This window comes from Tursiops truncatus, chromosome 15 (genome assembly GCF_011762595.2).
Source record: "Tursiops truncatus isolate mTurTru1 chromosome 15, mTurTru1.mat.Y, whole genome shotgun sequence".
Lineage (NCBI taxonomy): Eukaryota > Metazoa > Chordata > Mammalia > Artiodactyla > Delphinidae > Tursiops > Tursiops truncatus.
Genome location: NC_047048.1, coordinates 63,890,132 through 63,915,567, shown reverse-complemented (window position 1 = coordinate 63,915,567; position 25,436 = coordinate 63,890,132). Strand labels below are relative to the sequence as shown.

General features: G+C 50.5%; 1 protein-coding gene across 2 annotated transcripts; it reads left to right on the top strand.

The window, feature by feature from the left end:
- The first annotated feature begins 94 nt into the window (after positions 1 to 94).
- SLA2 (Src like adaptor 2) lies at positions 95 to 25,348 on the top strand. Of its 2 annotated transcripts, none has more exons than XM_033840878.2 (8): positions 95 to 3,010; positions 5,642 to 5,775; positions 9,748 to 9,847; positions 10,236 to 10,322; positions 12,038 to 12,141; positions 22,896 to 23,045; positions 23,790 to 23,922; positions 24,318 to 25,348. In XM_033840878.2, the coding sequence occupies exons 2-8, from the start codon at positions 5,685 to 5,687 to the stop codon at positions 24,481 to 24,483; spliced, it is 831 nt and encodes a 276-aa protein (XP_033696769.1). In that variant the 5' UTR covers positions 95 to 3,010; positions 5,642 to 5,684; the 3' UTR covers positions 24,484 to 25,348. The 2 variants fall into 2 exon arrangements, with proteins under 2 accessions (XP_033696769.1, XP_033696770.1); XM_033840879.2 differs by having other exon boundaries at positions 5,630 to 5,775.
- Positions 25,349 to 25,436: the final 88 nt, after the last annotated feature.

Here is a 25,436-nt window from a genome sequence, read left to right as displayed (position 1 = left end):
GTGACTGCGTGTGGGCTCCATGCTGGGCACCCTCACATACCTGATGATTATCCACCCAGCAGCACTGTCCGTTTAAAGTGAGGAAACCAAGACCCAGGATAAATAAGTTGCCCGAGGTCATACCAGTAAGCCAGCCGAGATTGAACCCTGAGTCCCTCTGACACGCCTATATTCCTCTCAAACCGAAAACCTGACCGTGAGAAGCCTGACTGTGAGGTGATGCGGGAGAAGCCGAGATCTCGGAAAGGCTGCATCTCAGCTCTGCCCTCTTTGCGCAGTTGCCACCTCCCACCCCTCATGTAGTAATCTGCAGCCACCTGCCAGGGCTCCTGCAACAGACCAGACTGTAGTTCGCCAGGAGGGGCTGTCTTCATACCCACCAAGGACAGTTTCAGGAGGCAGCCGTCTCAGGTCAGTTTTGAACAGTCCAGGGGCTGCAGCTACCACTACATCGAGGTTGCTGTGTCTGTGGCAGACGCTTGTAAAATGACTCGGCCCTGCCCATCCTGGTAGAGGACAGGAAACAAATGCATGTGGGCCGATACAGGTGACCGTGCTGAGGTCCTTACAGAACAGGCAGAAGCAGAGTTCCAGAGCTGCAGGTGGTCTCATGGGCACAGTTGCTCTACGAACCCACCTTGCTCCAGCTGCCTTGGCTACACATCGGCAGGGATGGTTGCCTGTTTCCCACCTTGGCTGTGTGCCTGGAGTCGGGCCCCAACTGGCTGGTCCTTACCACACTCATCCTCTTCTCATTTTCATTTCCTTTCTTCCTATTCAATATATTCCAAAAAAAAAAAAAAAGTTGGGGTGCCTGCTTTGTGAGAGGCAAGGAAGTGGCCAGGTAGATGCTCCCACCCAAGATGCTTGTGTGAAGCTTTTTCATATAAATTTCGTATAAATTCTGGAATTCCATATAAATTCCATATAAATAAAAATCTCACCCAGTTCTCATGGCAACTCTGCAAAGTGGCAGTGTGTGTTACAGACAAAGAACAGCTGAGGAAAGTTAAGTGATTTGGCCAAGGACACCTAGCTAGAAAAAGTTCCCAGTTCTTCCAAAATCGATGCATTTTCATATTTTATTAGCTACAGGCCACGCCCTTACACCCTCCTGAATGTTCCTCCTACTGAGCCAGTACGGTAGACCCTTTTCCAGTTTTGTGGATGAGAAAACAGGCCCAGAGGTAACCAATTTACAAATGGTCAAAAAACTAACAGAGCAGCAGATCTAGGCTTTAAACTCTCTAATTCTCAGGTGCCTCCCTGAGTGGAACGGGAGAGGATATGGTGGGATTTTTTTGAGACCATAGATGGTCATTCCCTACTTCCTCGTTCATGGGCCTCTCCTTAAGGCCAGTCCAAAAGTCTGCCTGTCAGATGAAAAGATGGACATCGCGGTGGTGTGGAGGCAAGAGCAGGAGGGTGGGCCTGTGATCAGTTCCCTCCCAGCCACAGGCCACATCCTTGAGTGGCCGTCACCCACCCTAACATCCTGGTTAGAACCTCCACTCTGGCTCCCTCAGCCCTCCACGCCAGGTGCCGCAGGAGTTAAATCTCAAACCAGCCTTTCCCGGGAGAAAGGGAGAACCTGAGCCCGGGTGTGCTCAAGGCCCCAGAAAAGGCTGCATTGTCTGTGAAATAGCGGTTTCACGTTAAAAGCATCTGTCTCCAGGATTGCTAAGCCCCTAATGGGGAGGCAGTGAATGGGTGGTTGTTTAGATACTAATGAGCTGAGATTTTTATTAATTTAAATTCAAAAAAAATTTTGGTTTTTTGGCCACGCCACACGGCTTGTGGGATCTTAGTTCCCCAACCAGGGATGGAACCCGGGCCCTGAGCAGTGGAAGCGTGGAGTCCTAACTACTAGACCACCAGGGAATTCCCTAAATTTAAATTTTAATGACTGATTTAAACATACTAATCAAAGGGGGTTCTATCGGAGCTTCTTTATCCTAGCCGAGTGGTTCTTAAGTTTAGGGTGTGCATCAGAATCACCTGGAGGGCTCGTGAAAACAGGTTGCTGGCCCCCTACCATGGAGTTTCTGATTGGGTAGATGAGAGATGGAGCCTGAGAACTGGCATGTCTCACACATTTCCAGATGATGCTGAGGCTGCTGGCCTAGGGACCACACTTGCGGAACCACTGTCCAGGTCCTGCTACACAAAGCGTGGTTCCCAAACCAGCAACATGGGTATCGCCTGGGAGTTGTTAGCAATGCAGAATCTTGAGCCCCACTGAACCAACATCTGCTGTTTAACCAGATCCCCAGGGGATTCCTATACACATTAAAGGTTGGGACACTCCAAGGCAGTGCTTCCCATACTTGCTAGTCAAAGGAATCTCTTGGAGTGTTTAAGATTCAAATGTTGGGGCTGCTCCTCTGGTGACTTGGATTCGGAAGACGTGGGGGAATCCCAGGAATCATACTAACAGGCCCCTCAGGTGATTATAATAGACCAGGTAAGCATGGGAAACTCCTGCTCATTTAGCTTGGTTCTGTGTTCCTTGGATCAGACCAAGCCACACAGTCAGAGAGAAACCTCTCCCTCCAGGATCATGACGAGGCAGCTGCTTCTCCCCCATAAACCGGAACTTGGGGAAGGTGGCTCCTCGACGGTCTGTGATGCCGTCAGAGGAAACGGGTGGTTGTGAGAACCACAGAGCCTGCAGATGTGAGCTGGGAGCCCCAAGGACCCTGTGACAGAGCTTGAAGAGCCCTGGGCCTGCTTCCTGGCCTGGCTGTGCTTGGGAGGGCCAGCCAGTTGGAGGTGGGGCTCCTTTCCCATCCCTGGGGTACAGACTGCTGACCACAGGCAGATGCCAAGCTCCCCAAAGCAATATCGAGAGCCTCTCCCTGAAGACTCCAAGGCTGAGAGGGTCCCGGGTGACCTAGGACGAAGGACATTGGCCGACTTCCAGAAGGGGCCCCCCAAAGCCCTAACCTCTTCAGCTAAAGCATGCGTCTTAGCCGAGCCCCTGCCCCAAGCCTCTGATGACAGGAAAACAGTAAGTATGCTTGCTTTTTGTTTTCCGACGGCCTTGGGACTGTGAGGAAGGATGGTCCCCTCAAGACTGGGAGTGGGCTTTACGGTTGGGACAGAGCGTCAGTGGATAAGAGGAGTCTAGATTATAACTTCTGAAGACACGTTCAGCTCTAGAGTCTACAATTCTTCTTAAAAGGGTGATCTTTCTCAGTTGAAAGGGAGGGAGGTCTCCTTTCAGCTCAATCCAAATTTATCACTTACGCCGCCCCAGAGAAATTATCTGCAGAAAATTATCTTCAGAAAAACACAAAAGACGCGGATTGTAGATCCAGCTGTGCACTAACCCGCTACGAACAGTGAGCACGAGGTTGCTCTCCCTGGGCCCCGGGCCTTGTTTTGAATGGCATTCAAACCCTGCCGACCTCTCAGAGGGTCAAGTACTGTGGTCAAAACACCAAATGTTCCACGTGCTGACCGCGGCTGCCTTTAATTCTTCGCTTCCGCCCATGCCTGGGTCCCCTAGAAAGTGCCTACCTAACATGTAGTAAGTTGTTCAGATACTTAGACAATTATGATCAGATTCTTAAAAGTTGGGGCCAGTACTATCCCCCCCTTCTAGGTCTGCCCACCCACGGTCTTCACTTTGCCCCTAGAAGGCCTCCTGACATTGACGGGACCAGGTGAAGGGAGCTGGCAGAGTGCTGGGGGCTCTGCCGGCCTGACTGCAGGGTTCTCCTGCCTCTCGGGCCCAGCCCCCGGCGCCACCTGCAGCGGGGAGAAGTCTCTGGGTTCAGTGTGGTTGGTGACTGTCTTGCTGAAGCAGGGGAAAGGAGACTAACCTCTACTGAGCACACACTCCGTGCCAGGCCCCTCAGCTTCTCCTCACAACCCCTTCGAGTCAGTATTATCCCAGATTCACCAGTGAGACTCAGAGAAGTTACACGCTTTGCCTGAGGTCACACAGCTCGAGCTTGGTTGGTCTGAATCACTCGTGCTCCCCAGGAATGATCTCTCCCAGGGATTTTTGGGACCCCTGTCTGCATAGTTAAGCACAGAGCATGTGCCCCATACCCAAGGGGAAAGGACTATTGAAAACCCGGCCTGAAGGGGTGCCTTGGCATTGAGGGAAGCAGGGACCCCAGGAGGCAGCAGCGCCATCTCGGGCTGCCAAGCCTTCAGGATCCCAAAGTCGGAGCAGGAAGCGGCTGCCGGGAGCCATTCCCTAATGGTGGGCCTGTTTTGTGTTAAAGAGCTCTCCTGTCCCGTGAATACGGAACTCCCCCGGGAGGCAGGAGCAAACATGCCGTCATCCGCATGTGGATGGCACGAGACTACAGACAGCTGTTCCATTCTCCAGGGCCGGATCCTTGCTCCTCAGACAGGAAGGCCCGTGAGGCCATGGGAGTCACTCCTCCATCATGACGGACACCCGTCCTCACCTAGGTGTGGGAAAAGGGTCAAAGGCAAGGATGGAGCCTGCTCTGTCCCTAAACTGGTATAATTATGCCTTGTTTCTAACGAAGAGACTGAAAACGGTCTGAAAGAATGAAACCATCTCCCTACAACATCTTAATACGTATAGTGTTTGAAAAAATCGGCATTACCCTGGAAACCTGGGAATTTAAATTATTCTAAGGATAAGACACCTGTCCAAAGAGCTAATAATCACTTCGTCCATTTAGATAATGTGTATCAAGTGCCTTCCGTGGGTGAAAATGCTGAGGAAATGGGCAGAGAGGTCCTTGTTCTCAACAAGCTATAGAATAATGGCTCATTAAACAAGCACCCAAGTATGTGAATAATTAAAACTTGGGTAGAGCACAACAGGGAGCCCCGAGAGGGAGAAGAGGGAAGGTCCCCAGGCATGGCCTCGGGAGAAGTGCCACTCGGAGCGTGAAAAAGGAAAAGCAGGCCCTGACCTGGCTCTTCACATGCGTTCTCTCTCAGACCCGTATGGTGGGTATCGTTATCCCCATTTTTCAGATGGGGAAATGGAGACAAAGAGAGGGAAGTGGTTCGACAACCAATCCTGTAAAGGCTTGCAAGTCATCACTATGTCATACAGTCTCCCAGGCATCTTACTTTGCCCTGTGGCACCAGTAACAGTGTGCTCAGTGTCACCTTAGCGCGTGAGGCATGCCAGCCAGCTCCCAAGCCCCCTCAGATTCCCCTTGCCCACCTAGCCGTGGGTCCTGGTGTGCCTGGAGTGAACTCTCTCCTGTCACTGGCCCCTGCCACCCAGTGGCAGAATGTGATCCCAGGTCAGGCAGTGGTTCTGAGTAGACATAGGAATGATCAGCTAGGGCTGGGGGTTTCAGGGAAAGCTTCCTGGAGAAGGGTGGGATCCAGACAGGCCCGAAGTGGAAAAAGGGTCTTCCAGTAATGGGAGGGGGCTTCACACACGCAAAGGCCCAGGAACAAAGAATGGAGCACGGCTACAGTGTAGCAGAGATGGGAGGCAAAGAAAACAGGGTCCGGTTTGCAGAAAGCCTTAACCGTCTGGTGGAGGGGCTGGAACCTGGTCCTGATGGGAGGGATCTCATTTGCTTGTGTCAGCAAGGAGGTCAGCAGGGCTGAGCTGGGGAGGGAGGGTGTCAGGGCACCAGGCTGGGAGCCATGGCTCTGTCTGTCCCCATCACAGCATCTCTTTCAGATTTCTCTTGGTGATGCACTTCTGAGTGTTCTGCTGAGGAACGATGGGAAGTCAGCCCAGCAGGGGGAAAGCCCTTCCAAGCCCAAGCCTGAGCCCGTGTGTGCAAGGCCAGGGGCCTGAGCCCATGCAAGCAGGTAGGCCGAGGGCCCCGGGGCAGCCAGGCCCTTCCTGAGCAGCCTCAAGTATCAATGAGGACCTGCTGTATACCAGGCCCTCCCCATGAACCACGCAGCCGGGATCCCTGCTCTTAGGAAGCTTACATATTAGTGGTCAGAACATTAAACCAGATAAACTAGAAAATGTGAGAGTGACCAGAACTAACCAGGAACGTGTGATGGTCCCCCAGGCATCTCCCATGGCTTCCCTCCTCCTAAACCAGTTTATCCAGAGCCTGAGCTGCAACCCTAAGACCAACCCACATCCATAGCTCTCCAAAACTGCACCGTCCATTACGATAGCCACTAGCCTTATGTAGCTATTTCAGTTTAAACTGAAGTTAATTAAAATTAAATTAAATATTCAGCTCCTCAGTAACACCAGCCATATTTTAAGTGCTCTCCAGCCGTTTGAAGCTAGTGGCTACCTTACTGGGCAATACAATTATAGGAGATTTCCATTATCGCAGAAAGTCCTACTGGGCAGAAATGCTCTTATCCTGAGAGGTGCTGTGAAATACTTGAAGCAAAATAGAGCTATGATGATTGGAAAAAATGAGTTCATGCAACGCATGGGCTGAACCTGTAATTGTGGTTTTCTGAGGCAGTCCTGACTAAAAAATGCCAGTTTTTAGGACGATTAGACAATCAAAGTATCCTGCAATATCTAGTACTTTGATGTCAGAGCTACAGCCCCAGTTTGTTTCTTGTTCCCTGAAACAGCCCACAAATCCTTTCTCAAATCACATTCTGATTTGGTTTCGATAATGTATTTGTCAGGGTTCCCCAGAGAGACAGAACCAGTAGAATGTGTGTGTGCGCATGTGTAAGAGAGAATTTATTTTAAGAAATTGGCTCACGCAGCTGTGGGGTGGCCAGTCTGAAGTCTGCAGTGCAGGCCAGAGGGCTGGAGACCCAGGGAAGAGTTGATGCTGCAGAATTCCACAGTGGAGTCTGGAGGCAGGATTCTCCCTTCCTCAAAGGACCTCAGCCTTTTTCTCTTAAAATCTTCAACTGACTGGATAAGGCCCACTCACATTGTGAAGGGTAATCTGCTTTATTCAAAGTCTACTGATTTAAATGTTAATCTAGTCTCAAAAATAGTGTCACAACAACATCTAGACTGGTGTTTGACCAAATATCTGGGTACTGTGGGCTAGCCATGTTGCCGCATAAAATCAGCCATCAGAGATAACAAGATTACTCTAAACCAAGCAGCACTTCTAGGAGGAAGGACACAGACACACAGTTAACAGAAGACTGCAGAGCCACACTGGGTATCTGTGTTTGGCAGGCTCTCCCCAAAACTGAAAAGTCCTCTGCAATGGCTGGGGCTTCCTTTCTGCTCCTCAGCCCCCATCCCCAATATCCACCTTTCTTTTTCTTAAATACTCTTATTTTTTATTAATTTTTTTTCTTTTTGGCCGTGCTGCACAGCACGTGGGATCTTAGTTCCCCGACCCAGGATCGAACCCGCAGCCCCGTGTTGGAAGCGTGGAGTCTTAACTACTGGACGGCCAGGAAAGCCCCAATATCCTGCTCCTCTCTTTAACAGCAGCCTCCCCTAGCCCCCTTGGTCATCGATCGGCACCCTGGACCCTGTAGACTCCTGCTGGGGAGGCAGTTGCCTCCTTCTAGCCACACAGTGTGCGCCGAGAGCCTGGGGCCCAGCAGGCCCTGCAGGAAGAGATCTGGAAACCACACAGACCCTCACCTCATTTCCTCTGAATCTAGCCACAGGCAGCGGCCCCGAGGCTGCTCTGAGTCATGCCCAGGATGCTGAGGGGGTGACCCCCCAGCAGGTGTCCTGGGGCCCTCCTTGCCTGTGGGAACTGAGGGGCACTGTGTTCCCCTCTCTGTCAGGGTCTCCAGGGGACGGATGGGCTTCTCTCAGTACTTCTACCCCTGGTCCCAGCAAGAGCGTGGATTCTGGGCAACTCCTTTGTCCATCAGCCTTGCATCCATCCAAAATCTACGAAGGTTCTACCCCATGCCAGGCCTTGTGCCAGTACCGGGGGACACAGTAGTGGACAAGACGGACACAGTCCCTGTGTTCAGGGACAGTCAAACCTCAGAGACAGGTGCTAAACCAATAATCAATTACAACTGTGTTAGATTTTGATGACAGTGTTTTAAGGGACTCTGACCAAGAGTGTGTGCTGAGGGGCTCATCAGGGAAGAGACGTTTCATCCAAGGAGTGAAGGATGAAGGTGACTCAGCCGCCGGAGGGGACCCATCAGGGGGACAGCATGTGCAGCTCAGTGGCTCCTGGGGTGCAAGGCCAGGGCTTCCAGGAGGGGGAGGGGCCCTTCTGGCCACCTGGCTCTGTTCTTGTCAGAGGACACCCTCCCCAGACTTACTTGTACCGTGTATTCGGGCATCAGGCAGGCATTTCCCTGCACCAAGGGATGGCCAGGCCCTACGTTCTGAGGAGCTCCTGTCTGGGGTCACCACGGGGGTCTCCATGTGTGTCTGGGAGGACATGTAGGAACTGGTCCATTTCCAGAATCACAGTCTCATTCTGCCCATGTCCCAGAGGCCCTCAGCCCGCATAGTGTCCAGCTCTGTGTCTGCCCCACCCGTCCCCTGGGTCCTTGTCTGTCCTCTGCTCTCCCTCCCTCACTTCCTGGGGCCCCAGCTCTGTCTAGAGGGCCTCACAGAGGCCTCTCAGCCTCTGAGGAGCATCTGTGAGGCGCATAAACCTTTCTTGCTGACTTCACTGCTTCTCATAGCCTAACGCAGAGACCCCTACTGAGATGGGGTAGGAGGAAGAGAAGGGAGGGCGCTGGGGGGTGGGTGAAGGGCGCCCTGCAGCCCGTGTGTTTTCAGGACAAGTAGGCCTGGACAGGCATCAGGAGGTCTAGGTGGTCGGGGCAGGCTGGTCCCGGAGCTGGGGACGAGGGGATGAGCATTCTGTGCTCAGGGAGCCGCTTGCCGCCTGCTGTCCAACCTCAGAATTGGGCCTCAAGGCCACCAGGTGCTCAGGACCAGTCCTGAGGGTGGGGTGCGGCGGCTTGGTGTCCTGTCTCTGTGACTCCCTCTCTGAACGCCAGCCTCCTGGGGAGTCTGGGCCTTTCAGAGACGTGCTGCTGCTGTCCAGCCCAGTCCCCCGGCCCTGGGCCCGTGGGAGGACAGGGACAGGGTGATGTGGCGTAGGAGCTGTGCCCGCCCTCCCTGGCAGACTGCCCCGTGGAGCCTCGGTTGCCTTGCTGTGCAATGGGGCTGAATGGAGGTGACACATACAGCACCCGTCAGGCCCTGACACAGAGCAGGTGCTCAGGAAGAGGTGGCAGGTGTGTGACCAGGACACTTGACTGAGACACACATTCCTGCTGGGCGTCTGCTCTGGGCCAGGCCTGTCCCAGTGGGCCCTGGGGCTGCACCTCTTCTGAGGGGGCAGCACAGACCTACGCCTGTCGCTCTGGACAGAGGTCACGGGAGAGCCACTCTGCCCACGTGCACGGCACTCCAGAGTTACAAAGCCCGTCCAGGTCAGTGATTTCCTGGGCCCCTCCTGGAGCCCTCCCCCTCCCATGGCCGCCTCCCAGCCCCTCAAAGCTAGTCCATCTGGTGGCCACCTCATCGGTGCCTTTCAGAAGCTGAGCTCAGAGATCCAGGCTGATACCTGCTTAGAGCTGTCGGCTTTAAGCTTGCTGAATTCCTTTATCAGAATCTCCTGTGATGATCTGTATAAAAATGGGATTGTAGCCAGGAGCCCCTGGCTCCTCTTGCCACACCAATCCTTTCCCCGAGGGGCCCCCAAGAGATGTCTGGGCACCCCCAGGGCTCTGCAGAGCCCTATGGAAAAGCATCAGATTCCAGGTTGCCATCCCAGGATCCCAGCAGACATGCCGCCCTAGGGTGCCCGTGGGAGGATTGATGGTGGGAGCCCAGCCTCCACTGGAGCTCATGTCTGGCCAGAGGGTGACCATCTCTGTCCCTCCATCCAGAGAGGAGCAAGGCCAAAGCTGTGGCCTTGGGCAGTTTCCCAGTAGGCGAGCAGGCAGAGCTGTGTCTGAGACTGGGGGAGCCATTGACCATCATCTCTGAGTAAGTCCCCCTGAGGGCACAGGGTGGGGTGCTCTCTCCCCTCCCCCGATCCCCAAAGATGCATTAGTGGGAGGAGGGGCCCCTTCCAGGGGAAAAGAGCATGGACTTCTGTGCTGAGCTCACACAGCACTGTAATGGTGGGATTTTAGGCAGCTTGACACACCTGTAGGGAAAAGCAGTGGGTGCGCAGGGCCTTGCAGGGGGGCCCTGAATCCGGCCATTCACTGCCCAGGAGGTACCCAGACTGGCTGGTGCAAGGAAACCTGGGAAACTCAGGTGGGATGGGTGGCCACAGGACCTACCCTGGAGGGTCCTTGTGAATCCCAAATGAGCGGTGCCCAGGGCCTTGGCCCTTCTGAGAGGGGTCCCCTCGCCCTTCTCTCTCCAGGGATGGAGACTGGTGGACGGTGCTGTCGGACATCTCAGGCAGAGAGTACATCTGCCCCAGCATCCACGTGGCCAAAATCTCCCATGGGTGAGTTCACACCCCAGGCCCTGCCTCTGGGGAGCTTCCTGCTTCCTCCTCCCACAAGTGTAGTTCTTCACGCCCAGTCTTATGCTGAGCAAAGCTGGGGTCAGGGGAAAGTCAGGCCCAGACCCTGCCCTCCAGAGGAGCTGACGACTGACTCTTAGATCAGCCTGTGAGACATGGAGCCCAGAGGAGAGGACTTGGCAAGGCCTCATGGAGACGTGGCACCTGGGCTTTGGAGCGTGGCCGGGAATCTGGTGGTGGAGAATGCTGGAAGGGACTTGCAGGAGGTGGGGACAGCCTGCGTAAATGTCCCCAGAGAGCCTCCTCGGGCTGCCCTTCCAAGAGGCACTTCCTCAGGAGGGCTGGACTCGGGGACGCAGGGTCTCTCAAAGAGTGTGAGCCATCCCTTGCCCAGAGTAAGTGACAGACTGACTCCAGAGCAAATTCTATGTCGAGAGAGAAAGGCAGTGAATAACCTGGAGCGGGGGACATGTCACTGTGTGCTGTGACAGCCACGCTTCAGTTCTGAGGAAAAGCACGGCTCCCACACTGGGTGGCCTTCCTTTCTGAAGCTCGTGGTGTGTCTGGCTCTGAGGCAACATAGGATCCCGAGACATGTGGACACATCATAGAATCAGCTCGCGTCTCCCAGTGGTCTGGGCCTGCGGGGCAGGGTTTTGCCTCCACAGCCTGGCGTGAAGTTTAAACAGAGGAAACACCGACTACCTCCAAGAGTCCCCTTTCCTTGCCTGCGCTTCATTTATAGCCTCGATTTTCATAGATCGTATGAATGATGTATTTTATTTACTATAAAACTAGGCTCAGTTTGCTGCTGGCCCCAAGAGAATCACAGCTTCTCTATGTTATTTACTTGGAATCAACTCAACCCTGACTCTGGCATTTCACAAAATGACAGGGAGGCAACCATTTCTATCAAGTTGGCTTCTGGAGGCTTTGCCTGGGACCCCCGGACATGACTCTGGGGACAGTAAGAAGCTGATGGACTGTAAACCAAAACATGCCTGCACGACTCCTTGAACTTCTCACTGCAGTGAAGTCCTTCATGGACACACATAGGTGAGGGATTAAGTGAAGAGAGAAAAGGAAGGTGTGGGCTCAGAATTATCAACAATCCCAGCATTGGAAGAGGCACGTGTGGCTGTTGATGGGCTACGTGATTTTTTCCAAAATTTTAGAATGTCTTGAACATTCTAGTTCCAAACTTTCTACTCATGAATAAGCTACAGTGGAAGTTAGATTTCAGTGATAATGAGTAAATGTTCACCTGCATACCTTTTGGCTACAAAGTTAAACTTTAAACTGTTGAAATAAAATATTTACTAAAATTAAAAAAAAAGAGGCAATTCTTGGAGAGGTGAAGGCTTAGACAGGTGAGTGGATGGTGTAGGGGTGCTGGAGGAACTGGGCAGTGAGAGGAGAGGGTCTGGGATCACTTCACCTGCCCCCAGACCCTGACCACTTGGGAATGAGCTCTTCAGTTAGAAAAGGCTGGGGCTGGCCCCATGAGATGGTCCTGGCTCCAGGGGCCTCGGAGGTCAAGGACAAAGCTGGGGGCCCTGAGAGACCTGAGGCCAGCTCTTCATGGGACGTTTGGAAGTCTGAGGCCCACAGAGGGAAGAGAGGTTCCAGTAGAGTCTTGGGCCACCCACCCCCAGGCTGACCCCCAACCCTCTCTCTGCTCATCTCCCCACCCCCAGGTGGTTATATGAGGGCCTGAGCCGGGAGAAAGCTGAGGAACTTCTGCTGCTGCCTGGAAACCCAGGAGGGGCCTTCCTCATCCGGGAGAGCCAGAGCAGGAGAGGTGGGTAAGCTCAGCCTGCCATGGGCTTTTCCCTTTCATGCCAAGAGCCAGGTGTGATGTGACTTGGGGGTAGAGGTAGGAGGCCACATGTGGAGGGCTGGAGACCTGGCCTTGGAGTCAGGCAGTCTGGCTGACTGACCACATGTTGCTGCTGTGAGAGCCTATCAACAATGAGGCAGGGCTTCCCTGGTGGCGCAGTGGTTGAGAGTCCGCCTGCCGATGCAGGGGACACGGGTTCGTGCCCCGGTCCGGGAAGATCCCACATGCCACGGAGCGGCTGGGCCCGTGAGCCATGGCCGCTGAGCCTGCACGTCCGGAGCCTGTGCTCCGCAACGGGAGAGGCCACAACAGTGAGAGGCCCGCGTACTGCAAAAAAAAAAACAAACAAAAAAAAACAATGGGGCAAATAACCTGCATTTCTAAAAGTGGTGTGAATTGCCCACGGGACCAGCTCGGCCAACACTTTAGCAACCAGGACTCGTAACCGAGTATAGTCACAGGACTTCTCTGCCTTGACCAGCAATGATTTCTCCCTCCCCAAGACACAGCATGACCCTGATCTCTTGACAAGGTCTCTGTGCTTTGGGTCACCAGCCAGTCGGAGCCAGAAAACCCACTAGGAGTCACCTCATGATCTTCCTTTCTGTGCTGTGCAGATGGGGAAACAGAGGCCCACAGAGGGATAGGGACATGTCACACCGCACGTTCATATGGGACTTCTCCCACCCCAGGTGCAAACAAAACACGAAGTCGAGTCTGTCTCTGATGCCCCTGCTTCTCTCTGAGCTGCCCTGAGTCCCTAACAGCAGGGACAGAGAGGGACGTTGAAGGAGTGGCAGTGCCCTCGTTTATGTTAGGCTCTGTAAATGCCTTCAAACAACCCTGTGGGGATTGTACTTCCAGTGTCCCCATTTTACAGATGAGGAACTGGAGATTTTGGGGAAGAGAAATGAGTTGCCTGGGGAGACACAGCTAATAAGTGCAGAGCTGGGATTCAAACCCCGCTGAGGTTCATCGCACTTCAGACACCCAAGAGAGGCCCACCTGTGACAGTAATGGTAGCATTACAAGCACAGGGGCAGACTAGGGAGAAGCTGTTCAGGAGTGAGGACGGGCTGCCTGTGCTTCCCTTAACTGAACTCACTTTGATGCGTCATCAGGGTCCTTTGCTCTCTACTCAGTCTCCCTCCTGGGGCCCCTTCCAGTGCGTGTCTTTGCCTCTCCTTCCCTTCCTTTGGGAGCCCCCTGGGTTGACCTCTCCCCAGCCCCTCCTACTGTTTTCCAGGCAGCGCCAGCATCTCTCACATACACCCATAGGCAGGCCAGGGTGGGGGGCTGGCTCAAGTGCAACAGCTACAAACAGGAAACCATAGCGGTGCTGTTGGGGGCGGGGGCACTGTAGACCGGGCCCCAGTGAGTGTGAGAAGCCACAGGAAGTGCTCCGTGCTCAGCTGCCCCTCCCACACCCCTTCTCTGGCCTGGTTCAACCCCAAGAGCATAGTGACCGAAACTTATTGCCTCTCTGAGCCCCTTTTCCAAGAAGGCCCATATACAAGAGGAACTGGTGGAGAAATAAAGGAGAAAGCAGATAAGAATCCATGGGATCTTTTTTTTTTCCTTGCAGTTTTATTGAGACATAATTGATACTCGGCACTGCATAAGTTCAAGGTGTAAAGAATCCATAGGATGTTTAAGGATCCACAGAATTGCTGGGATTAAGGTTAGATTTGACTCTGAGGTTCCCCATAGCAACACCAAAAAGGGATAGATCAGAATGCAGCTCTCATTATCGAAAAAGGAAGAATTTGCCAATTCTGCAGGAAAGGCAATTTCCCAATACTAATTTCTAATCTCTCATCCTGGGCTTCCTTTTGGAGAGTGTCTGTTAAGCTGCAGGTTACAACCCATTTGTGGGCCAAGAAATCAGTTTGGTTCAGTGGTTATAGACCAGTGGGTCTCAAACCTGGGTGGGCATCAGAACACCTGGAGGGTTTGTTAAAACAAAGAACTGGTCCAGCTTTAAGAACCACTGATCTAGACCTTGGCTGTGTGTTGGAATCATCTGGGGGAGATTTATAAATTACTGATGGCTGCACCCCACCCCCAGAGTTTCTGATTTAATTGGTCAGGGGTGTGGCCTGGGCCCTGGAAGCTACAAGAGCCCCCCAGGTGATTCTGATGTGTAGCCAAGGTTGAAACCCATTGGTTTAGTGGATCTGGACCAGGGAGCGTTGAAAGTGAAATAGAGCTGAAAACATTAGGATGCATCACTGGGGCTGGGGAAAATATTGCTTCACCAAACTTTTTGTTTTCGATAATTTTAAGTGTGTTCTGGGTCACTGTAAAATTTCATATGTGGTTTGTGGTCAAAAAAAGTTTGACACTAAATCTGTACGGGCCCGAGTGACGCCACAGGATGGTGGTTCTCAGACTTGAGTGTACAGGGATTGTCAGGGGATCGTCTTGCTGATGCACTCTTAGGCCCCGCCGCAGACCTGCCCAATCAGACTGCTGGGTACAGAGGTCAGAAATCTGCTTCCTTCACAAGCTCTCTGGATGGATCTCATGTTTTTTTAAGTTTGAAAACACAGTTCCAGTCTAGGGAACCCAAAATTAAGTAATGAGAGACAATGTTTTTCATGTTTACATAATGCATCTTGTCATATATAACGGTAATTAACTGTTGACCAAGTGAGTGAGTGATATCAGGATCAGCTCTTCTTTGGCCCAAGATCGAGACGTACCTGTGGGAAGGGAATTCTGTAGGGGCTTTGAGCCTGTGGGTGGACCAAGGCGGAAGGCCTGGGGCCACTGAGCTCCCAAGAACACTACTCAAGAGTCTGGAGGGGGAGGGGAAGACCCCCCATCTTCCCCAGAGTCCCTCTGGCATACCTGGTTGTGTTCTAGGCCTGGGGGGAGCCATGGCAGGGCCCAAGTCAGGCCGAAAACCTTGGTGTGAGAAGGGGCACAACGAGTTTGTGGAGGTCCCAGGACTGCTCCAGAGGTCAGCGCCAGCGCCAGACCCCTAGAGCGTCACCCTCTTGCCTTCCTACTGTCCTACTATGTGTCTGTACTGTGTTGAGCATTGCAAGAGAGACTGATGAGCAAGACACGCTTCCTGCCCCTGAGGGACTCATCTCTGTGATTCTGTCAGCCGAGAAGCACTTAAAAGCATCTCCTCTGAGTCAGGCCTGATAAGTTGTATTTCCTGCCCTCAGGCTTCAGACAGTCAAGGGTCCAAGGTGCAGCATTCTCGAGGCTATCAGCTTCTTAGAGGTCTCAGAAGAAGTTCAGAGGGTCCTGCTAGACCTACGTCCCCCAAACAGGTTTTAACGTGCTCCCTCACACCACTGTGGACCCCTCCCCTCCTCCCGGCATCATCATCAGAACACCTGGGAGAACATGGCTCCTTAGGTCACTGCAGGCCAGGGTGTGACACTGGCTAAGCCTGCTGGAGCTTTCTGGAATCCGGGACCTCATACTTTCCTTGCCTTTTTCCCAGTGGGTCTCCCTCCAGGGCCTGCACCCAGCCTTAGCTCCTACCATTCCTTCCCACAGCCTGCCTCTGGCCCACTGCCCACCAGAACACTCCTTGAATGAACACACCTTGTTCTTTCCACTGCTCCATCCCTGCACATGAGCCTCCCTCAGGGCCTGGAAAGCCCTCCCTCCAGTCCTCCACTTGGCCAACTCACACTGATCCTTCTCGACCCATTGCAATGCCATTTCCCCAGGTTATTTGTCACTCTTTGCTCTCAACTCCCACAGCATCCTGAAAAGACCTCTTCTGTAGCTGCAATAAACTTATTTCTTAAAACAAAGTCAGGGTATGTGGTCTAACAGCAGGGGAACTAAATATTTGAGATGAGGACCATAAAGGAAAATTCTGGCTGAGGGATGTGCTGAGGGACAGTATTTCTTTCCCCAGAGTATGAAGATCTGATTACCTGTGTCTGGGGCTAGTGCAGTGCCAGCTTGTAGTAAGTGTTCAACAGATGTTTACTGTATAAATGGATGAGTAAATGAGTGCATGTATGTACGTTGAGGGGAGGAGAGAGGATGAAGAGCTGGGGTAGGGTAGACTGACCCCCAACACCATCTGTGCTCACAGCGGTAGGAGTGCATATGGTGGCAAGGACTCCTCAAGTCTGCTTGTATCATGGCCGTGTCCAGTGTTTATCACAGAGACTCAGTAATTCATTCAACAAATAAATATTGCATGGTGACTCTGTGCCAGCCACTGTTCTAAGTGCTGGGGATTCAACAATATAAAAAGCACCAATAAAGAGGTTAAAAAAACAGCAAAATCCCTGCCCACAATCTAGTTGGCAACGTGCATAGTGAACAAACAGTAATTGAGCAACTGATCATGGCAAGTGCCACAAAGAAACAATAAAGCGACAGTTCAAAGGAACAGAGTAAACAACAGGTGCATCCTCAGCAGGAGGCAGGTGTGCCTGGAGCAGATCCAAGGTCACCGGAAGTCAGGTCGTGCGAGGCCTTTCCAGGGTGAGAGCTTCAGATTTATTTTAAGTGTTGACAGGGAGGGTTCTAAGCAGGGGAGTGACATGATCTGATCCCTCTACGTTGCAAAGAGAGGATTTGGCAGGGGATGAGGCGGAAGTGGGGAGCCACATGGGAAGTTGTTGCAGGCTAATAAGAAGTGGTTAGATTCCGGATATGTTCTGAATGTAGCCAGTAGGGTTTTCTGTGGGGCTGGATGGGAGGTGAGGGAGAGTGGAAGCTGCCAGGGATGATGGCGGGGTTAGGAGCTTAGTAATGAATGGATTGCGCTGCTGTTTTCGGAGATGGGAAGATGGTGGGCAGATAAATTAGGACGATCCCTTGTGAGGCTCACAGTTGGTTATATGGTGGGGTGGGGTAGTGTTGAGGGACAGACGATGGGAGAATAGGACCTTTGGTGCTAGCACTTGTGTCTGGGCAAGCCTAGAGCTGGGGTTTCTACCAGGCAGAGAAGGTGTTCTGGAGAGGAGTTGCCTGAGTAGGAACTGAGTTGTAAAAGGAAGGCTGGCGGTTACGCAGGTGGAAGAGTGTTCCATATAAAGGGAACAGCGTGAATAAAGAACCAGAGAACTGCTAAGGGGCACTGGGTGCTTGCTATGCGCCAGACACTGCTAAATGCTTCACCTACTTTACCACCTGGATCTTTGTGGCAATCTGTTCAGGCGGGGACAATTATTATCCCCCTTTAGAAAGGAAGAAACAGATCTGAGAGGTCAACTAATGTGTCTTAGAGACACAGGTAGGGTTATAGGATGTAGGGGTGTTATAGTGTGTGACTCTGGGTGAGATATGAAACCAGGGAGGCCGAGTTTAAAAGACGTCCTGGAGGGCTTCCCTGGTGGCGCAGTGGTTGAGAGTCCGCCTGCCGATGCAGGGGACACGGGTTCGTGCCCCGGTCCGGGAAGATCCCACATGCCGCGGAGCGGCTGGGCCCCTAAGCCATGGCCACTGAGCCTGCGCGTCTGGAGCCTGTGCTCCGTAACAGGAGAGGCCACAGCAGTGAGAGGCCCGCGTACCACAAAAAAAAAAAAAAAAAGACGTCCTGGAACTGGGAGCCAGCCATAGATATCTGGGGCTGGCTGAGCAGCAGTGAGAAGGAACAGCAGGATAGCAGGCACACAGGGCAGTCAAAGGTGGCCTTGGTAGGTGACCTGTCCCCACAGCGGGGTAGACAACCCCACATGGGCTTGACAGAGCTTGCTTATTATCTCTGAGTCGACCAGTCAGATCCTCAGTGTAGCTGTGAGGATCCCTCCTGGTTCTAGTAACTGTGATGACAGTGGCCAGGGTGGGGTGGCTGGAGAACCAGGCCCCAAAGAGGGACTTGGTCACTTAGTTCAGCGGGTTGGTTGGCTTCCAGGGCCTAGTTTCAGATATGTATCCCTTTCCCAACCACAGAGCTTTTTCAGGGTCACAGCACAGCTCCAGAAGAGATTCTTCTTAAAGGTACAGAGTCAAGGGGTCTCCAGAGTCAGGTAGAAAACAACGAAAAGGAAGCAAGGACCTTACTCCATACTTCTCAAAGTATATTGACTTTGTATCCTGTAGCCTTGCTAAATTCACTTATTAGTTCTCATTGCTTTTTTGTAGGTTCCTTAGGATTTTCTACATCTATGATCACACGTTATCTATAACTATAATTTAACTACTTATTTTTCAATTCATATACCTTTTGTTTTCCTTGCCTTACTGCACTGGACCTCTAGTATAACAAGTAAAGTGGTAAGAACATTCTTGCTTTGTTCTAAGAAGGAAAAATTCAGTCTTTCCCATTAAGTATGATGTTACTTATAGATTTTTCACAGATGCTCTATGTCAGGTTAAGAGGAAGTACCCTTCTGTGGTAGGCAGACTAGCCCCCCCAGACGATGTCCAGGTCCTAATCCCTGAAACATGTGAATATGACTTACCTTATATTGCAAAAGAGAGTTCGTAGACATGATTAAGGATTTTGAGATAGGAGGTTTATCGTGGATTATCCAGATGAGCCCAATGAAATCACAAGGGTCTTTATAAGATGGAGGCAAGAGGGTAAGAGTTTGAGAGATTGGAAGATGCTATGCTGCTGGCTTTGAAGATGGAGTAAGGGGCCATGAGCTAAGGAATGCTGGGGGCTTCTAGAAACTGAAGAGGCAAAGAAACAGATATTCCTCTAGAGCCTGCAGAAGAAGTACAGTCCTGCTGATACCTTGATTTTAGTTTAGTGAAATCTGTTTTAGATTTATGACCCCCAGAACTGTAAGATAACACATTTTTTGTTGTTTTAAACCACTATATATATGGTAATTTGTTATAGCAGCAATAGGAAATTATTACACCCTCTATTTGTAGTTTTCTTTTTCTTCGTTTTTTAAAAATCATGATGCGTGTTGAATGTTGTCAAATTTTTCTACATTTCTGCAGGTGATCATGCTTTTTCTCCTCTATTCTACTAATTTAGTGAGTTAACACTGACGTTCAATTTTTAAATCAACTTGTATTCCTGGGATAAAGCCAATTTAGTTATAATGTATTATCTTTTTTATACATTGCTGGATTCAATTTGCTAACAGTGTGTTAAAAGATTTTTTGTGTCTACATATATGAGGTATATTGGTCTATAGTTTTCTCATAATGTTTTTGTCTGTTTTTTTTAGCAAGTTAATTGCTGGCCTCATAAAATGGGTGGGGAAATGTTATCTTCTCTATTTTCTTAAAGAGTTTGTATAAAATTGATGTTATTTCTTCTTTAAATGTTTGATAGAACTCACTAGTGAAGCCATCTGGACCCAGAGTTATCTTTCCAGGAAGTTTTTTTTTTTTTTTTTTTAGGAAGTTTTAAAATTATGAATTCAATTTCTGCAATAGATATGGGTCTATTCAAATTTTCTATTTCTTGTGTCAGTTTTGGTAATTTGTGTCTTTTAAGGAATTTGTCCATTTCATCTAAGTTGTAGAATTTATTGGCATGAAGTTGTTCACAGTATGCCCTTATCCTTTTAATGTGTGTAGGATCTATAGCGATGTCCCCTCTTCATTCCTGATGTTGGTAATTTGTGTGTGTGTGTGGTGTTTCTCTTTTTCTTTCATCAGTCTAGTTTGAGCTTTATCAATTTTATCAACCTTTTCAAAGAATCAGCATTTGATTTTTCTTCATTGTCTTCTATTTATTTTTATTTCCTTCCACTTAAATTTATTCTTTTTCTAGCTTTTTAAAGTAGAAACTTTATTTTATGCCTTCTTTTCTTCAAGTGTAAGATTTAAAGCTAAAAATATACCTTTAAGTCCTGATTTAGCTGAGCTCACAAATTTATTTATTTAGTTAAAAATATTTTCTAATTTTACTTATGATTTCTTCTTTGATCCCTGGGTTATTTCCAAGCATCTGGGGATTTTCCATATGTCTTTTTGTTATTAATTCATAATTCTGTGTGGTCAGAAAACATACCTTTAATTATTTTCAATCCTTTTACATTTCTGTTTTTACGGCCTAGTCTGTAGTCTGCCTTGAGTATTCCATGTGCTCTTGTTGGGCCCAAGGTTTGTTAATTAAGTCAAATGGGCTGACTGCATTGTTCAACTCTTCTATATGCCTGTTGATTTTCTATCCTATCAAGTACTAAGAGAGGAGTGTTGAAATCTCCAATTATAATTATGGACATCTATTTTTTCTGTTAATACTGTTGGCTTTGCTTCTGTATTTTGAAACTCTGTAACTGGGTGCATACAAATTCAGGATATCCTCTTATCTCTGGTAATGCCCTTGGTCTTGAGTTCTACTTTTCTGATATTATCACTCCAGTTTTCCTAAGATTAATGTGTGCATGATACATATTTTTTACTTTTAGCCTGTGTTTTAATATTCAAAGTGTGTTTATCATGTAGTTGGGTCTTGCTTTTTAAAATACAATTTGAAAATCTCTGCCTTTTAACGGAGTATTTAGACCCCTTCCTCATAGTAAAAGCTTCCTAAAACTGAGCACTGCCTGTGGTTTGGGAAAGTCACTCCTGCATTTTGTTGGCATTCCACAGGGAAAGGTTAAGTGACAGGGTCACTGGCTCTTCCTCCAGGTTCTCTGTGCCAGTTTTCTCATCTGTAAACTGGGGATAACTGTACCTACCTCACAGGGTGGTTATGAGAATTAGACGAGATAGTCCATATAAAAAGTGCATAGTAAGCACTCAATAAATGAAAGCTACAGATAGCTTTAAGTAATTAGATAGTAATAATAGGTTATTACTGTTATTCCACTAAGCACCCTCTTCCCATTTGGCTTTGATGAAGTGTTAAGAAATGAATCCCACTTTACAGTTATGAAGAGCACTCGTATGCAACCTCATCTGCTGAAAACTACTGCTGGAGGCCTGATTTTATATAGTTATATAGTTATGATTTTATATAGTCTTTTCTCTCTATTCATTTTCAACCATGTGCTTTTCCTCTTCTAGCCAGTTATCCTTTTTTTTTTTTTTTTTTTTTGCGGTAAGTGGGCCTCTCACTCTTGTGGCCTCTCCCGCTGCGGAGCACAGGCTCCGGACGCGCAGGCTCAGCGGCCATGGCCCACGGGCCCAGCCGCTCCGTGGCATGTGGGATCCTCCCGGACCGGGGCACGAACCCGTGTCCCCTGCATCGGCAGGCGGACTCTCAACCACTGCGCCACCAGAGAAGCCCCCAGTTATCCTTTTTTTAAATTAAAATTTTTGTTGAAACCTATCAAACTGTACACTTTAAACATATGCATTTTATTTTATATAAATTATACCTCAATAAAGTTGATTTTAAAAACTAAAACAGGGAGTTCCCTGGTGGCCTAGTGGTTAGGATTCTGGGCTTTCACTACCGAGGTCCGGGTTCAATCCTGGTCTGGGAACTGAGATCCCACAAGCCACGCAGCTCGGCCAAAAAAAAGAAACAACTAAAAACTGGAAAAATTCTGTCACTTGCATCAGTGAATATAATATTCATGGATAGGTTTAAGACTAATAACAGGGACTTCCCTGGCAGTCCAAGTGGTTAAGACTCTGTGCTTTCACTGCAGGGAGTGTGGGTTTGATCCCTGGTTGGGGAACTAAGATCCCAAATGCCGTGTGGCACAGCCAAAAAAAAAAAAAGACTAATAATAAAACCAACATCCATATGCCCACTTACCAGCTTAAGAAATTGTGCAACAGTCCCTTTGAAGCCCTTTGCCTGCTTCACTGTGTTAATCAGTTACTTTTCTTCATGGTTTTTTCTTTTCCTGGTTGTGCCAGGTCTTAGTTGCGGCAGGTGGGTTCCTTAGTTGCGGCAGGTGGGTTCCTTAGTTGCGGCAGGTGGGCTCCTTAGTTGCAGCTCACCAGTTCCTTTTAGTTGCGGCACATGTGCTCCTTAGCTGTGGCATGCAAACTCTTAGTTGTGGCATGCATGTGGGATCTAGTTCCCTGACCAGGGACTGAACCCGCTTCCCCCGCATTGGAAGGCAGATTCTTAACCATTGTGCCACCAGGGAAGTCCCTTCTTCATAGTTTTGCCATACATGCATCCCTATGCAGTAGTCTTGGCTGCCGCTGAACTTTATTTAAATAGAATCATACTGAATGTATGCTTCTGTGACTTGCTGTTTTCTGCTCATTATTTTAAACATTTATCTATGCTTATGTGTGTAGTGGTTATTAACTTTTACTGCTGAATAGTGTTACATTCTAGAATCTACCATTCTCTCGAGTCCATATGGGCTGTTTGCAGTTTTTGGGCTTTTCCGAACAATGCTGCTGTGAATACTTTTGTTCATGTATTTGCAAGGCATCATGCTGGGATGGAACGGCTGGGTTGTGAGGTATGAGCATGTTCAACTCGACTAGTTAATGCCAACTGTTTCCAAAGTGGCTTATACAATTTATCTTTCCACCAGCAGGGTAAGAATTCCTTTCTCCACATCCCTGCTGACATCTACTGACACATTTTCACATCCTAACACTTCTGCCCACTTGAGTATAGTAACAGCCAACACTTAATGCTCACTTAAACTGTGGCAGGCCCTGTTCTGAGCCCTGTGTGCATGACCTTGTTTCCTCCTCACGAGAGCCCTAGCTATGATAAGTGTGTTGTCATTTATAAGCAAGAGAGCAAATCTCTGTCCCTCCCTTCCCCCTTCCCTCGTTTGGGCCCAGTGCTCACTCTCTGTGGCCATTTCATGTCTTCCTTCTCCCATCCTGGGCTGGGCTTGGTCCCAGCATGGCCTTAATCCCACCCCGGACCCTTTCCTTCTCAGGCTGTTACTCCCTGTCGGTCCGCCTCAGCCGCCCTGCATCCTGGGACCGGATCAGACACTACAAGATCCAACGCCTTGACAATGGCTGGCTGTACATCTCACCACGCCTCACCTTCCCCTCACTCCAGGCCCTGGTGGACCATTACTCTGGTATGGCCATCCCCTACCTCCATGAGAGCAGACTGGGATGTGGGTCTGTGGGGAAGATAGTTTGCCTGCTGGAGAATATCTAGGCAGAAGAGGGACCTCCCCTCTCTCCATGCCAGTCCCTGTGCCAAGAAACACAGCCCGGAAGCCCCAAGTTCATCTCGTGCCAACAGAGCCACGGAGGTGTCCCGTGTTAGTGCAGGCCAGTGCCTCACCCACAACTGTGGTTCTGAGTCAAAGTCCCCAATGGCTGGCACAGTTCTCTCCACAGGAACAAGGCCCAGAGCTGTTGCTATTGTGGAATTCAGTTGATTCTCAGCATTTTCTGGTGCCTGTTCTGTAACAGGCACTGCAGCCACTACAGCAGAGTGTCAGAGAAGCAGAGAGGAAAGACTGCTACTGGGAAGACTGATCGGGGGATTTCAGGACAGTCATTCCATGCAGCAGACACTGACAGAACAAGTAGAGACTGATCATCCCTTAGCTTTCTTCTTTCCAAAGCGCTTTTCTAACCAGAAACTGGGGCTCAAAGAGGTCCATCAACTTACCCGAAATCACACGGTAAATTAAGTCTCCCGAAACCTAGCCCAGAATGACCTTTGACTGCATGTCAGCTTCCAGATTAATAGCCTGGGGCTCATGCTCCCACCTGCCAAGTGTGGAAAGCTGTCAGGGTGAGGGTGGAGTTGTTGGGGAGGAAGGCAGGGCTGGGGCCAGCCATGTCAAGGGTCTAGGTCTCTTCCTCAGAGCTGGCGGATGACATCTGCTGCCTACTCAAGGAGCCCTGTGCCCTGCGGAGGGCCGGCCCACCCCCTGGCAAGTCCATACCTCTACCTGTGACTGTGCAGAGGACACCACTCAATTGGAAAGAGCTGGACAGGTGAGAAGCCCCTGGAACATGAAGGCAGAACAAAGGAGACTTAGAAGGACCCACCCCTGGGAACCCAGAATGGGCTTGTCACCTTCAGGGACACCTGGGAGCCAATAAGCGTTGACTGAACTCAGGCCAGCCCAGGCTCAGCAGGTCTGCTGCGGGGACTAGCAGGGAGGCCAAAGTGGGCATGGATATGGGGCTTGCCTGGGCACCGAGGTGGCCAGGATGGAAGGTCAGACAAGATGGGGTACAACAGAGAGTGAAGTGAAGGGGAGTTTGATCTGACTAGGAACAGGGAACCACTGTGAGTTTTTCAGCAGGTTTTGAGAACAGGGAACCATGTGGTAGGTGCATGGAGGAGGGTGAGGCTCCCTGATGCAACTCTTTCCTCCTCTCCACAGCTCTCTCTTGTTCTCTGAAGCATCTGCCACAGGGGAGGAGTCCCCCCTCAGTGAGGGACTCCGGGAGGCCCTGAGCTCCTACATCAGCCTGACTTATGACATCTCCTTGGACGATGCCAAGGCCCAAAGCAGAGACCGAAAGGGGAACCAAGGCTGCAGCACCTAGAACCCCAACTCAGCTCAGCCTGACTGAGCACCCCAGAGGCAAAGACTGTGCAGAGTGAGGGGAGGGCTGGGACACAGAGGCACAGCCAGAGTCCCACCTCTATCCTCTGTTCCTTCCTCTCTCAGCCCTAAGAAGTCACCTAACCTCCTCCCAGTGCCATGACCCGACCTACAGCCTCTAGTTCAAGTAAAGACCAGTTAAGAACAGGGCCAGGACTCCAAAGAGACTAGATGTCCTCGGTGTGACCCAGCCAGTTCCCGAGTTTGGGAGTCCCAGTACCACCTTCCTCCCTCTGCCTGTCGAGTCGAGTCTCATTCTACATCCCCACAACCACTCGCACAAGGCAGAGAACGCCCACTAGCGTCAAGGAGAAAAAAATAATCATTTAAGGAAAACTGACCAGTCTCATTCAGAATGCCACCACACCTCAGAAGGTAGAACTACGGCCTAGAAGGGACAGGAAGAAGAGGGGATGGGTGGCTTAGACGGCAGCAGAACCTGGGCTCTCCAGCTTCCACCTGACCGCCACGGCAAAGAGCAGGACCTCTGACCGTCCAGGTCCTCCACGTCCCCATTAAGCCCCTTCTCTGGACAGTCCTAGCTCTCAGATCTTTCATCTTGTGGCTCATCGTTTGAACCTGGCTAAGCTTTCTTGGCTACAACAGCCTTGCCGTCTTGTAGCCAAATGCAAAAGACACCACCCGAGCCTAGCACACCGCAGTGAGCTCAGTCACGTCTCTCAGTGCTGAGCCGGGGCATCAGGGCATCAGGCGGTAAGCCCTCCCTCCACAAAGTCAAGGCCACAGCCTACACCAACTCCAGCCCTTGACTTCCCTGCTGCACATTAAGGGAAAGAAGCCTGGATAGAGCTGTTAAGGGAGCAGGGAGAGGAGGAAAAGGGAAGGGGGAAGAGGGAAGGGGATGGGAGGGCACCACCTCTATTGCTCCTATTG

Coding starts and splice junctions, on each gene's coding strand:
- SLA2 (XM_033840878.2), top strand. CDS start 5,685: ATGGGAAGTCAGCCCAGCAGGGGGAAAGCCCTTCCAAGCCCAAGCCTG. Junction 5,776..9,747: donor GCCTGAGCCCATGCAAGCAG/GTAGGCCGAGGG, acceptor CCCTCCATCCAG/AGAGGAGCAAGGCCAAAGCT. Junction 10,323..12,037: donor GTGGCCAAAATCTCCCATGG/GTGAGTTCACAC, acceptor CCCCACCCCCAG/GTGGTTATATGAGGGCCTGA.